The 16058-nt window shown below is 27.8% G+C and overlaps 2 protein-coding genes across 2 annotated transcripts in view; both read right to left on the minus strand.

The window, feature by feature from the left end:
- LOC134706126 (uncharacterized) overlaps positions 1 to 12845 on the minus strand; it is a 32311-nt gene extending 19466 nt beyond the window's left edge. The window contains exons 1-6 of the mRNA XM_063564833.1: positions 12377 to 12845; positions 11819 to 11911; positions 8644 to 8924; positions 7651 to 7744; positions 5217 to 5330; positions 378 to 545 (exon numbers count right to left, since the gene is read on the minus strand). Coding sequence (XP_063420903.1) covers positions 378 to 545; positions 5217 to 5330; positions 7651 to 7744; positions 8644 to 8924; positions 11819 to 11911; positions 12377 to 12845 — 1219 coding nt within the window. The remainder of the gene's footprint in view (positions 1 to 377; positions 546 to 5216; positions 5331 to 7650; positions 7745 to 8643; positions 8925 to 11818; positions 11912 to 12376) is intronic.
- The window catches only part of LOC134708428 (uncharacterized), a 145756-nt gene that overhangs the window by 72007 nt on the left and 57691 nt on the right, over positions 1 to 16058 (minus strand). The gene's annotated exons all lie outside the window — the stretch shown is intronic.

Here is a 16058-nt window from a genome sequence, read left to right on the forward strand (position 1 = left end):
TTGAAATACATTGACAACTTGCATCCTTAGGTTTCTAAGGATGCAAGTTGTCAACCCTTCCGGAGCACCTGAAATCACACCTAGTTTTTGGTGGGGTTCGTGTTGTTTATTCTTTAGTTTTCTATGTTGTGTCATGTGTACTATAGTTTTTCTGTTTGTCTTTTTCATTTTTAGCCATGGTGTTGTCAGTTTGTTTTAGATTTATGAGTTTGACTGACCCTTTGGTATCTTTCGTCCCTCTTTTTTTTCTACCAATATTTTTTTCTACCACTCTACTGACCACTGCTGAGAAAGGAAATTATCTGTCAGTATAAGATCAAGGAAAAAATTGAAAATAGCGATATATATAGCTGCATTGTACATGCAAATTTACTTACATATATTATCTACTACAACATGCGCAGCAGTAATAATTTTATCATTACCAACCCTCCAGCAAGTTCCAGATTCTTTAGGTCCTCTTATATGCCCCACAGATTTTGCCACTTCTGACAAAATATTCATTGTTTCTACACTATGAATCATGCGGGTAGTCTGTGCAGTCTCTACAGAATATAAAACATATAAATGCATGGAACATAAAACATATAAATGCATGGAATATAAAACATATAAATGCATGGAATATAAAACATATAAACGCATGGAATATAAAACATATAAACGCATGGAATATAAAACATATAAATGCATGGAATATAACATATAAATGCATGGAAAATAAAACATATAAATGAATGGAATATAAAACATATAAATACATGGAATATAAAACATATAAATACATGGAATATAAAACATATAAATACATGGAATATAAAACATATAAATACATGGAATATAAAACATATAAATACATGGAATATAAAACATATAAATGGATGGAATATAAAACATATAAATACATGGAATATAAAACATATAAATACATGGAACCTAAAACATATAAATACATGGAATATAAAACATATAAATACATGGAATATAAAACATATAAATGCATGGAATATAAAACATATAAATGAATGGAATATAAAACATATAAATGAATGGAATATAAAACATATAAATACATGGAATATAAAACATATAAATGAATGGAATATAAATCATATAAATACATGGAATATAAAACAATATAAAACATATAAATACATGGAACCTAAAACATATAAATACATGGAATATAAAACATATAAATACATGGAATATAAAACATATAAATGCATGGAATATAAAACATATAAATGAATGGAATATAAAACATATAAATGAATGGAATATAAAACATATAAATAGATATAGGAAGATGTGGTGTGAGTGCCAATGAGACAACTCTCCATCTAAATAACAATTTAAAAATTAAACCATTATAGGTTAAAGTACGGCCTTCAATACATGGAATATAAAACATATAAATGAATGGAATATAAAACATATAAATGCATGGAATATTAAACATATAAATACATGGAATATAAAACATATAAATGAATGGAATATAAAACATATAAATACATGGAATATAAAACATATAAATACATGGAACATAAAACATATAAATGAATGGAATATAAAACATATAAATGAATGGAATATAAAACATATAAATGAATGGAATATAAAACATATAAATGCATGGAATATAAAACATATAAATGAATGGAATATAAAACATATAAATACATGGAATATAAAACATATAAATGAATGGAATATAAAATATATAAATGAATGGAATATAAAACATATAAATACATGGAATATAAAACATATAAATGAATGGAATATAAAACATATAAATGAATGGAATATAAAACATATAAATGCATGGAATATAAAACATATAAATGAATGGAATATAAAACATATAAATACATGGAATATAAAACATATAAATACATGGAATATAAAACATATAAATACATGGAATATAAAACATATAAATGAATGGAATATAAAACATATAAATACATGGAATATAAAACATATAAATGCAAGGAATATAAAACATATAAATACATGGAACATAAAACATATAAATACATGGAATATAAAACATATAAATGCATGGAATATAAAACATATAAATGGATGGAATATAAAACATATAAATACATGGAATATAAAACATATAAATGAATGGAATATAAAACATATAAATACATGGAATATAAAACATATAAATGAATGGAATATAAAACATATAAATACATGGAATATAAAACATATAAATACATGGAATATAAAACATATAAATACATGGAATATAAAACATATAAATGAATGGAATATAAAACATATAAATACATGGAATATAAAACATATAAATGCAAGGAATATAAAACATATAAATACATGGAACATAAAACATATAAATACATGGAATATAAAACATATAAATGCATGGAATATAAAACATATAAATGGATGGAATATAAAACATATAAATACATGGAATATAAAACATATAAATGCAAGGAATATAAAACATATAAATACATGGAACATAAAACATATAAATACATGGAATATAAAACATATAAATACATGGAATATAAAACATATGAATGGATGGAATATTAAACATATAAATGAATGGAATATAAAACATATAAATGAATGGAATAGAAAACATATAAATGGATGGAATATAAAACATATAAATGAATGGAATATAAAACATATAAATGAATGGAATATAAAACATATAAATACATGGAATATAAAACATATAAATACATGGAATATAAAACATATAAATACATGGAATATAAAACATATAAATACATGGAATATAAAACATATAAATGAATGGAATATAAAACAATATAAAACATATAAATACATGGAATATAAAATATATAAATGAATGGAATATAAAACATATAAATGCATGGAATATAAAACATATAAATACATGGAATATAAAACATATAAATGAATGGAATATAAAACATATAAATGAATGGAATATAAAACATATAAATACATGGAATATAAAATAAATGAATGGAATATAAAACATATAAATGGATGGAATATAAAACATATAAATGCATGGAATATAAAACATATAAATGAATGGAATATAAAACATATAAATGCATGGAATATAAAACATATAAATGAATGGAATATAAAACATCTCAATGAATGGAATATAAAACATATAAATGAATGGAATATAAAACATCTCAATGAATGGAATATAAAACATATAAATGAATGGAATATAAAACATATAAATACATGGAATATAAAACATATAAATACATGGAATATAAAACATATAAATGAATGGAATATAAAACATATAAATGAATGGAATATAAAACATATAAATACATGGAATATAAAACATATAAATACATGGAATATAAAACATATAAATGAATGGAATATAAAACATATAAATGAATGGAATATAAAACATATAAATGAATGGAATATAAAACATATAAATACATGGAATATAAAACATATAAATGCAAGGAATATAAAACATATAAATGAATGGCATATAAAACATATAAATGAATGGAATATAAAACATATAAATGAATGGAATATAAAACATTTAAATACATGGAATATAAAACATATAAATACATGGAATATAAAATATATAAATGAATGGAATAAAAAACATATAAATGAATGGAATATAAAACATATAAATGAATGGAATATAAAACATTTAAATAAATGGAATATAAAACATATAAATGAATGGAATATAAAACATATAAATGAATGGAATATTAAACATATAAATACATGGAATATAAAACATATAAATACAAGGAATATAAAACATATAAATGCATGGAATATAAAACATATAAATGGATGGAATATAAAACATATAAATGGATGGAATATAAAACATATAAATGAATGGAATATAAAACATATAAATGAATGGAATATAAAACATATAAATGAATGGAATATAAAACATATAAATGAATGGAATATAAAACATATAAATACATGGAATATAAAATATATAAATGAATGGAATATAAAACATATAAATGACTGGAATATAAAACATATAAATGCATGGAATATAAAACATATAAATGAATGGAATATAAAACATATAAATACATGGAATATAAAACATATAAATACATGGAATATAAAACATATAAATGAATGGAATATAAAACATATAAATGCAAGGAATATAAAACATATAAATACATGGAACATAAAACATATAAATGAATGGAATATAAAACATATAAATGCAAGGAATATAAAACATATAAATACATGGAACATAAAACATATAAATACATGGAATATAAAACATATAAATACATGGAATATAAAACATATAAATACATGGAATATAAAACATATAAATGACTGGAATATAAAACATATAAATGCATGGAATATAAATCATATAAATGAATGGAATATAAAATGTATAAATGCATGGAACAGGGGTGGATCCAGCCATTTCAAGTTAGGGATTTCAACCCTTAATATTGATAATTTATCTATAAGTATATGGATAATTGACCAATGTGTGTGGACCTTATTTTGCACAATTCCATGGATTGATTTATCAGTCTATAAGTCCACTTTGTATAGTATTTGTATTTGTATCCATCTGATGAGTTCAACTGATTTTTATAGTTTGTTCTTATGTTGAACTGTTACCCCCAGGTTAGGGGAGTGTTGGGATCCTGCTAACATGTTACCCCCCCCCCCCCCTTTCTGTATGTGTGTGCCTGTCCTAAGTCAGGAGCCTGTATACAGTGGTTGTCATTCATTTATGTATTACATATTTGTTTTTCGTTCATTCTTTGTACATAAAGCTGTTAGTTTTCTCATTTGAATTGTTTTACATTGTCATTTCGGGCCTTTTATAACTGACTATGTGGTTTTGGCTTTGCTCATTCTTGAAGGCTGTATAGTGACCTATAGTTGTTAATTTCTGTGTTATTTTGGTCTCTTGTGGAGAGTTATCTCATTTACAATCATATCACATCTCCTTTTTATACAACACTAAACAAAATATCATAATTGGGATCTAAAATAGTTTTAAGTTTAGAGTTTGATTCAAGATGGCTAAGAATAGGATAATGGGTTTTATTTGCATTTATGAGATGATTTCTTATTATATTGCTGATTTGGCAATAAAGGAAAAAGTGTTCCTCATTAATAATTTTCACTGAATTTTGAATTTAGTATACCTCTTTTTTCTTCTATCTTCTCATGTTTTACAACAACATTGTCACAACCAATGAAAAGAGTCTCTATTGGTTCATTATATACATGATGAGATACTGTAGTACCAGGTTGTACAACTGTAAAGTATAAATTTAAAGTTGGAGGAAGTTGTTGAGTGACAAATTAGAAAAAGCTTCACACCCAATAGCTGACTTATACATAAATTTCAGAAATTCTTGTAATGTAGTTCCACAAATAGATATGACATTATAAAATATTCAGGGGACAGACAGACGGACAGACAGATGGACTGACAGGTAGACAGACAGATGTAAAACAGTAAACCCCTACCTTTTTTAAAAGTGAAGGTATAAGGGATATAAAAAGGTGTATTTAATTATCAAACAGAATTATTTTTTAGAAAATATAAATGTGTGTGTATTGCCAATTTCTTTGTTTGCAGTTGTTGTCACCCGAAATAAGACATAGACAAGGCGTAATTGGTATTTACATGTCTATATCCAGGATATCCAGGTGTAAGGGAGCAGGAAAGGTAAATTTGTAGTCCTTACGGGCGTAGAAAAAGCAGTAAACCTGGCGTAAATTAAAATAAGCAAGGCGTAAGTTTTCATACGGGGCGTTAATTGAAATAAGCAAGGCGTAAATTTTCTTACGGGCGTAAAACTGTTGGTATGGCGTAAATATAAATACCCATAAAGCTTTGTCTAAAGGATCATGGGATTTTTTTTCAAAATTTGGATCTTTGGTTTTAGTTTGCAAGAGTTAGACTCATAGCAGCTTCATATATTCAGAGATAATTAGCTTGTTTTGTGCTTTTTGAAAGAATCTGAAATTGGAAATACTGAATCAAATAAACTTATGAAAATTGTGAAATAAAAGGAAAGCAGTAAAACATGGTAAATAATAATAATGTGAGTATAACTTTAAATTATTAAGTATTATGTTCTATCAGAATTTTTGAAATCCCAAAACCTTTATCCTAATGGATTTATAACATTGAAATCTTTTACTTTAAGTTAAATTGCAGTATTATCATTTACATTTTAGTTCAAAAGACAATAATTTTCAAAAACAACTTAGTTAAAATGCTACCTGTACTTTTATTTCAAGAAAAAAATTGTCATAATTCTTATCTAAACTTAAACTTATTTGAGCCATTGTCTGCATAAACTGTATTTATCTCTATATTAGCTTCTTCAATGGTTATCATCAATATTTGAAGTTTTTTGTCAAACAATAAGAAATAAAAGTAACAGTACAGAAGTTTGTATCAAATACAAAGCTTAAGGTTAATACACTAACCTAAAATAAGTGTAGTATTATGTAAGGATATTATGCCTGGTTTATTTATTGACCAGGCATACTCATTTTCATATTACGCCTATTTTTTGTGAACCAGGCGTACTCATTTCAATATTACGCCTGATTTACGCCTTAGTTCCCGTACGAAATTATAAGGCGTATTACGCCTTGTTTCCGTGTCATATACAGGTGTCACAGGCTTAGTTTATATCACAGTCTTTGCAAAGAACAATAAAAAAATAGGTTAAAAAAAATATCTTTCAAGGGCAATAAATCCTATTAGATCTCAATTAGCAATTATGGCCATGTTTGACTTTTTTGTGAGTTTTTGATTAATTTTGCTGAACATTTTTGCTGTATAAAATTTCTCTTGTTCTTTAATAGTTTTCAAGATACCAACCATTAACAGAAAGTTCCTAATAATAGTTATTTATGACAGGGACAATAACTCCAGTTTCTATCAAATTCAATTGATTATATAAGCCAAAAACTGCATTTTACCTATGTGTTCTATTTTTAGCCATGGTGGCCATGTTTATTGACTGACCAGAATGAAAAACACAAACTTAACCATAAGAATTTCTCCATAATTTGGGTTGAAATTAGTTCCTAAATACTTTCAGGGGAAAACGTCTTTGAAAAAGTTTATGACTAGGACCAAGGATTTGTCGTTCTATACAAATCCTTGATTAGGACGATGAATCCCAAATTATGACAATGGCTCACACATAGTCCTTAGGACCAGAGGAGATAAAAACTATGGTTATAAAAATAGTAGACAATTTTCAACTCAAACAATATATCATTTTGCAAATTGAATAATCATTCGTGTATAACAACTGTGCAAATTGTTATTAGCTTGAATGCTACACTTTTGGATTTTCTATGCTTTCATGAAAACTATATTCTTCCAAAATTACTATCATATTATTCATCAAAAATTATATCAACAGCTGTACTAATTAAATTGGAATCTCCTTCATATACTTTTGTATTCTTTACCTTTTACACAATTACTTTGTAGAAAGACAGAAAAAAAAGATGAACAAAGTTTAAACTAAAGGGGAGTCCAGCATCCACAATGCAGGTCTCCATATATATTATATGTAGTATAGGATATATATATATAATTACCATATTCACCAATTTCACCTATTCTATCCTTCTTTTTCTTTTTCTTTGTTTTTGATTTGACTACTTCATTGGGGTCTGTTTTACCTTTCTCATCCTAAAAAATCGTAATTAATCCTTTGTTTTTTTTTATGATAGAATGAGAAGTCAGCACACAATGTCTTTCAGAGTCATGAATGTTTACTCATTCTATTAATTTTAAGCTTAATTTTATACATTTGCAGAAATTCTGCCCTCAGTAATTAAATTAAAATTCATAATATTTTCAAATAGGCAGTCTGAATTAGGTACCCCCATTGTGACCATCCATATAAAAAAACAAAATTAAACAGTATAAATACACAAATATGATCGATTTGTTAGTCAAATGTTGTTTGGGCTGTATTTAGACTCTTCTACACACGTATAAAAATCAAATAACTAATGCAATCATAGATTTGAATGTTGATTTTAACTTAAGACTTAGTTATATATTATTAGTTACATGGTGTGTTAGAGACCTAATACGATATAAATGGGGTCAGTAAATTTCCAATATATATCGTATTAAGTTACTAGCACACTGTGTAACAATTTTTTTTTACCGGCTGTCTTCACATGTGGTATTTAGACTATGATCGGCCTATCAAAGTGAAAAAGTCTTCAATACTTTGATTTAAACTGTTTAAGAACCTACTTCCATTTGTTTTATGAATGTATTTCAATCGTTTATTATCAGTTTTTGTGTCTGTTTAAATCTTTCAGATTTCTTTTTTGTTTTGAAAGGGAAGTAACTACTTCTAACCCCCATATGGTTGTTAACCCTATATGGTAACTAACCATGATTTTTTTCATAGCACCCTATTAGAAATATATAGAATCACCATGTGTAGTCCGTTAACCAAACATAACCCTATAAATCTACAGGAGTTAAGATAAATATATATATACTAGCACTGGTAACCTCTACTTTGGAGTTGATGTTAATTACTTAAAAAATGTATTAAAAGTGTATACCTTTTTAAATTCATTATTGGTGGGGAATGCAAACTCATCCCCTCCAGAGTGCCGTTGGTGACTTTTGTCTCCATCACTTGATGCACTCTTTGGTGGAACACGGTCAGCAACATTTGTCTGACCACTATTGTCTTTCTCTGTTTCTGAACCATTACTTTTTAACATACCATTTTGATCACAGTCTAACAAATTTGAATGTCCAATTTCGTCTTTCTTGTTGTCTGCAGGATCTTTTTCATCCTTTGGATCAGGAGATTGGTCACTTCCATCTGTCTTTATGTCTGAAACATTGGAATTATTACAATGAATAATAAGAAATGTGGGATAAACATCAATGAGACAGCAATTCAACACTACAAAAAGACAAACATTAATCATTTTCTTTTTCTCTATACCAAATATTGTTTTATACTCCTTCCATCTAGCACATTTGCAAACTAAAGAGTATATAAATACAAGTTTAACATGTAAGTATGTCTTTTTCAATGGAAAGAACTTTTGATTTTATTTTTTTTGTTTGCGTAATTCCCCCATCTGATATGTGTTTCTGCACATACTTTTTTGTACAGTGATAAAGGTTTCCCATTGAAACCAAACTCTTATTCCTATATATAGGAGTAAATTACCTCCATATGACTCTTTTCCTTCTGAAGGTTATTAATCCTTATCCAGATAGCGTAAAAGATAATAAACAAGAATGTGTCCCCAGTACACAGATGCTCCATCCGCAGTATCATTTTCTATATTCAGTGGGCCATGAAAATGGGAAAAACTACCTGGACCAAAAACTTGAACCTGAAAACTTGAACCTGAAAACTTGAACCTGCAGCGGGAAAGATGGACGAAAGGACGGACGAACAGCCGAACGAACAGACAAACAACTGCACAGACCAGAAAACATAATGACCATAAAATGGGCTTAAAAAGAAAACTTCAAATTGTTTTTTACAAAATCTTGTATATAATTTACACTTTTGATTTGATAATGGTAGAGGTTGGTACCCATTAAAATGTTTAAACACTCTGCATTCGTTTGCACCTGTCCTAAGTCAGAAATTTAATGTTCAGTAGTTGGCGTTTGTTGATGTGTTTCATTAGTGTTTCTTGTTTTTTATATAGACTAAACCGTTGGCTTTCCATTTTGAATGCTTTTACACTTAGTCATTTTTGGGGCCTTTATGGCTTTTTTTGGTGTGAGCCACTTTGACATATAGTGGTTTACTTATTCAAATTGTGTCTTTATTAGATTGAGAGTTGTCTCATAAATGGCACCTCATACCACATCTTAATTCTTACATATATATGTCCTTATAATTTTTTAACAGATTTTGAGTCTAAAGAAATACAATGACATCTACTAAGTGGAAGATGTTTCCTTTTCAAATTTGAACAAAAGTGATACAATTATATGTACCTCCTATGTCGCAAAAACAACCAATTATAGTTGGATGCATAATTATTATCTGACCTTGCTTCTGTATCAAATGCCTTTCATGCAATCTATAATTTCAGTTTTGTTGGCTTATAGTTTTATATTCTATTTTTTTTTCTAATTCAGATTTTGTCTAATTTTTACAGTTTTCAGGAATAGCCAACAAGATGAAATTGAGTAAAATGTGTGTGTCACTTGATCTCTGAAAATTGTGTTTTAGACAAAATATCTACTTGCAAAAGATTGAAGCATACAATTGCATTGAAATATAATTGAAGACATATTATTAAATTTAAAAGTACTATAATAATCATTGCTGGCTTTTAGTTGACAAATGTTTAAAGTTAAAAGGACAAACTGTCACCATGGAAACTGAATGATGAATTGCAGCTATTCCTAAATTAGACAGAAACATGTTCATGGATGCCACACTTGCACTACCATTTTCTATGTTCAATGGACCATGCAAGGGGGGTCAAAACTCTAGTTTTGCATTAAAATTAGAAAGAACATATCATTTTATTAGGCAGGGGCAGATCCAGCCATTTTAAAAGGAGGGTTCCCAACGAAGGATAAGAGGGTGGGGGTTCCAACTATATGTCCCCATTCAAATGCATTGATCATCCAAACTAGAGGCTCTAAAGAGCCTGTGTCGCTCACCTTGGTCTATGTGAATATTCAACAAAGGAAACGGATGGATTCATGACAAAATTGTGTTTTGGTGATGGTGATGTGTTTGTAGATCTTACTTTACTGAACATTCTTGCTGTGTACAATTATCCCTATCTATAATGATTGGCCCAGTAGTTTCAGTGGAAAATGGTAGTCAAAATTATTTACAAATTTTATAAAAATTGTTAAATATTGACTATAAAAAGGGCAATAACTTCTTAGGGGGTCAATTGACCATTTTGGTCATGTTGACTTATTTTTAGGTCTTACTTTGCTGTAAATTATTGCTGTTTTACAGTTTATCTCTATCTATAATAATATTCAAGATAATAACAAAAACGTCAAAATTTCCTTAAAATTACCAATTCAGGGGCAGCAACCTAACAACCTGTTGTCCAATTCATCTAAAATTTTTAGAGAAGACAGATCTTTACCTGATAAACAATATCAACCCCTATCAGATTTGCTCTTAATGCTTTGGTTTTTTGAGTTATAAGCCAAAAGCTGCATTTTACAATCTATGTTCTATTTTTAGCCATGGCAGCCATCTTGGTTAGTTTGCCGGGTCACTGGACACATCATTGATGATTGTGGCCAACTTTGATTTTATTTGGCCCAGTAGTTTCAGAGGAGAAGATTTTTGTAAAAGTTAAAGACGATGGACAAAGGATGACAGACGACAGACGCCAAGTGATGAGAAAAGCTTACTTGGCCCTTCAGGCCAGGTGCGCTAAAAAGGGGAGTCCCAACTCTATATCCCCATTCAAATGCATTGATCTTCCAAAAAAGGTGGTTCTAACCCCCCTCCTCTCCCTTGATATGCCACTGTTAGGGAACATGTGTACTAAGATTGGACTTCAAACTTCATCAAAAACTAGGTTGACCAAAACCTTTAACCTGAAGTGGGACAGATGTACATGATGGACAAACAGACGAAAAACAAATGGATGCAAAAACGAATTGTTATCATGATCATTTCCAACTGTCATAATTTCTTATGGTTGAGAAACTGTCTGTTTTCCAAAAAACATGCTATGATCTCTTTGGTACATGCATTTTTTAGATTCTTACCTTCATTATGATGTGCAGGTTCTGTTTTCCAAGATTTAGTGTCAAGAAATTCTGATTCTGGTAAATCTGGCTTTTCCCTGCCTTTTGAAAAGTCTGCAGTGTAAACAAAAACTTTGATTTTTATTAGCAGATGAATGTTTGATGTGTTGCTGCAGCAAGATAATCATGCAGTCAACCATATTACAGATAAGTAAATTAAGAAAACAAGAATACTCTGCTTTGTGCGTATATATTCTACACAAATATAGTCTTTTTTTTATATATTTTTTTTCATGATTTGAGGATGAAATGTGTTGCATAATAATACACAACTGCATACTGAATATATACAAATAAAAACAGTACATCCAATGTCACTATATTTAAATGAATTTTTGTACTTAATAAATATAGATTATCATACATGTTTTTTTTTTTATAAATATCAGCCTTTACCTTACCATGCATATATAGGGACTTTTTTCAATTTTACTAGGATTTAGGCACACACTTAATGTATTGATTAATAAACTTTAATCAGCCTGGGAAGTTTTAGGCGACTTCTAATAGAATACTCACTATAAGGTTTGCCTTTGATTTCTGTATAATCTTGCTCATCATTAACAGGTGTTACACCACTGTTATCTGACACTTTGACCTTTGGGTCCATTGATTCGCATTCAGATTTTGTTTCTTCTTTTACATTTGTATCTGTTGCCATTGCTTCACTTTCAGTATTCTTTGACTGTATTAAAATAATCTCAGATTTTGGGATTGCAGGTTCTACAGATTCTTGCTTCACTGGCATGTTTACTTGTTCCATTTCCTCTGTGTTACCATGACATTTACTATCAACAGAATTTTTCATAACATTTATCCCTTTAGCAATTTCTACAGAATTTAGTGCATTATTAGCACTGCCATTTTTAGTAGCTTGTGCATCCTGACAAAGAGGATCGTTCAGCTTAACAGTATCTGACAGTCTGTACACTTCTTCCTTCATATCCCTTTTGTTTTCTTTTGAAATTTTGCTAGTGCAATTCCCCATTGTCTCTGCTTATACCTGGTAAAATATAAAAAAAAAATTGAGATGGGGGAAAAAGTGTAAAAAAGTTACCTTGATGACTTATGATGGTAACTTTTAGAAATTGTGACATGGATGGAGAGTTGTCTCAATGGCATTCATACCAAATCTTTTTACATCTTTTGAACATGTTGAATATAATTTAAACCAAGGAATACCATGAATATATATATATATAGTAACTCTAAAGAGCTAATTGTTTCACTTTTTACCTATAATGTCTGTTCTGTTTACACATTGTTGTAAATATAATAAAATTTGATAAGACTGCCATACAAGTGAGAGGTTTAGCGCTTTAAACCCAGGTTCAATCCACCATCTTCAATGTATACATTATGTCTGTACCAAGTCAGGAATATGACTGTTGTTGTCCATTCATTTAATGTGTTTTAATATCATTTGATTTTGTCATTTGATTAGGGACTTTCGTTTTGAATTTTCCTTGGAGTCCAGTATTTTTGTGATTTTACTTTTCACCTAGGTCTACATGTATGTGAGTCTTGAACAATGGACACTTTCTAACATTTTAAACTATAAAAGAATTCATGACATAAAATCTTATAGCTGATAATTTTTTCTGTTTTATATTCTCTAAATTTTCTGTTTTTTTCTTCTTCCCAAAACACAGGTAATTGAGTCATTGTATACAAGGATAACTAACTTATATAAATATTCTAATAACAATTATTACAAATGGGCTTTTCTTGGTGATCGTTTTTTTTATTATTTAAAGAGTTTATATATATGTGCATCTATCATGTCTATCTTTTATATTTTCAATTTCAAAATAAGCAAAATTAAAAATATTTCATCATTACAGGGTAATATTACTCCAAACGAGTAGATTCAGTAAAGCGGACGATAAACAACTGACCCCAAGTGATGGGAAAAAGCTCGCACTAGCCATCAGTTTTAAAAAAGTAGTTTGGGTTCATCATGTTCATCAAATGTAAAAAAAAATATGGTATAGAAAATTATGCATTAGACCCCTTTCACATTAGCATTTTTTCAATTGATCTAAATTTGAATCAATCTAAATTTATACTTAGTGTAGTTAAAAAATAGTCACTTTTCATATGTATGCAGATAATCTATTTTCAATTCAATTTAGCTTATAGTTTATGGAGGCTCAGGGGTATCAATTGATTTCTTTTAGATATAGGAGTTTGCTATTTTTTTCTATAAATGAACTTTATCATATACTTAATAGAAAAATAAAATAAAAGGGTCACCGTTCATTTTAGCTGACAATCTGCCTTTGATAGAAGCACGCATTTTTGGTTTAGGTATTTTTTTCTATAGAACTTTTAAAATAAGAGAAGTATAAATTGGTAATATCGAAATTAAAAAAGAACTAAATTATAGAAATCATCTTAATTGATTTTCAATTCATGTTAAGAACAGCTTATTTGAAAATATTAAAAAAAAATATAGATCACCAACGAGTTAAAAATATATTTCAATTTTAAAGCAAAAAAAAAATGAATTTTTGCACCAAAGGGAGATAATTTGGATCTTTTTCAATGATACAGTATTTACATTTTAAAAGTCAACTGGGGCCAAAACGAATTGATTTTTTCAGGTGATTTTTGTACCATGTCACAAAGTAACAGTTAATATTGTAATAAATAAAATTTATAATGAAAAAAACTATGAAATAAAAATTTCTGAAATTTTTGTAACCTCTAGTCTTTTTAATTAAAATTTCATTAAAATTTGGGTTTACAAGTAAGTTCGGTAAATCACTTTTGATCTATTCAAACAAAAGTTCCTCTTTTGGTTTTTAAGTTTAGACCAATTAAAGATAGGTTTAAGGCGTTCACATTGTCCTAAAATCCATCTAAAGTGAACCGATCTAGTTGAAATCAATCTAATCAAATCAAAGGCACTTGTTTCTATCCATTGGAAGACCCACTATCAACGTATATAAATTGGAAGACCCACTATCAACATATATTTATATATGTTGATAGCAGAGATGGGTCCGATTACTTTCAATGTAATTGATTAAATTACAATTACTTTGTCATTTGTACGATTAAATTAAATTAATGATTACATCATTTCTGAAAGTGTCTGATTAAATGAATGATTATTACAATGAATTAAAAAAAAAACATTTTGCATGATGTGAATGTATAAACATTTAATAACTATAGCATTTTTTAGAAAGTATTGTGTTTGCTATATCATAAAATGATAACTTCAAACTTCATCTATTTAATAAACCTCAAAAGGTCACTTCATACATTAATGAACATTGTGTCACTGGTTACGACCCATTGCACTTTATCATCATTAATCTCTGAATTGTTTTGACTTCAAATAAATATAGCTTTTGCTGTTTGTCTTCTGACATATTCTAGACTTTAATTTATATTTGTTTCTTCAAGGTGCAGTTTATGGGAGTTAAAATATGGATAAGATAAAGTTACGAGTTTAATCAATTTGTAAACAAAATACAAGTGCTTAATGAAAATTCATTGCATTTTACATGTCCAGTCCAACAAATAGATACAAAAATTTGCTTATTTTAAACAAGATATTTGTCCAACTTTTGATCAATTTTGTTCTAATTGGGTAAATTATCACATGTCTGATTTATCTTATACCATATATATTGTCCTTCAGCTATACTCAGTTGGTAATTGCAATAAAAACAAACCTTAATTGGTTTTCTACCATGTCAATTCAAAGTTGACAAAAATCACAATATTAACATAAGATTATAATTAAGGGTTAAAGAAAAGTATTACTTGAAAATAACAGTTATTATCAAATATATATAATTATCTACATCTTTAAATTGTGAATATATGTGCAATATCTTTTACTAAGGCAAGACACATTTAATTGTATTATGTCTTTTCATAGGCTATTGTAACTTTTCAATACTGTAACAGTATATTTTTACTGAAGTATACAAACCAATTGTCATGCTTTATAAAACAAAAAGTAAATCTTTTAAAACATGGTCAATTTAAATTGAATAAGAATAACAAAAAGTTTCCTTTATTGACCATAAACACAGTTTAAGATTGTTTTCATTGTAATCAGAATGTAATCATAAAGTAATCAGGATTACAGGGTATTTTGAAAAGTAATTGATTAAATTAAATTACATGTAATCAGATTTTTGGCTGATTAATGATTACACTGATTACTTGAAAAATTGTA

This window comes from Mytilus trossulus, chromosome 2, assembly GCF_036588685.1.
Source record: "Mytilus trossulus isolate FHL-02 chromosome 2, PNRI_Mtr1.1.1.hap1, whole genome shotgun sequence".
Lineage (NCBI taxonomy): Eukaryota > Metazoa > Mollusca > Bivalvia > Mytilida > Mytilidae > Mytilus > Mytilus trossulus.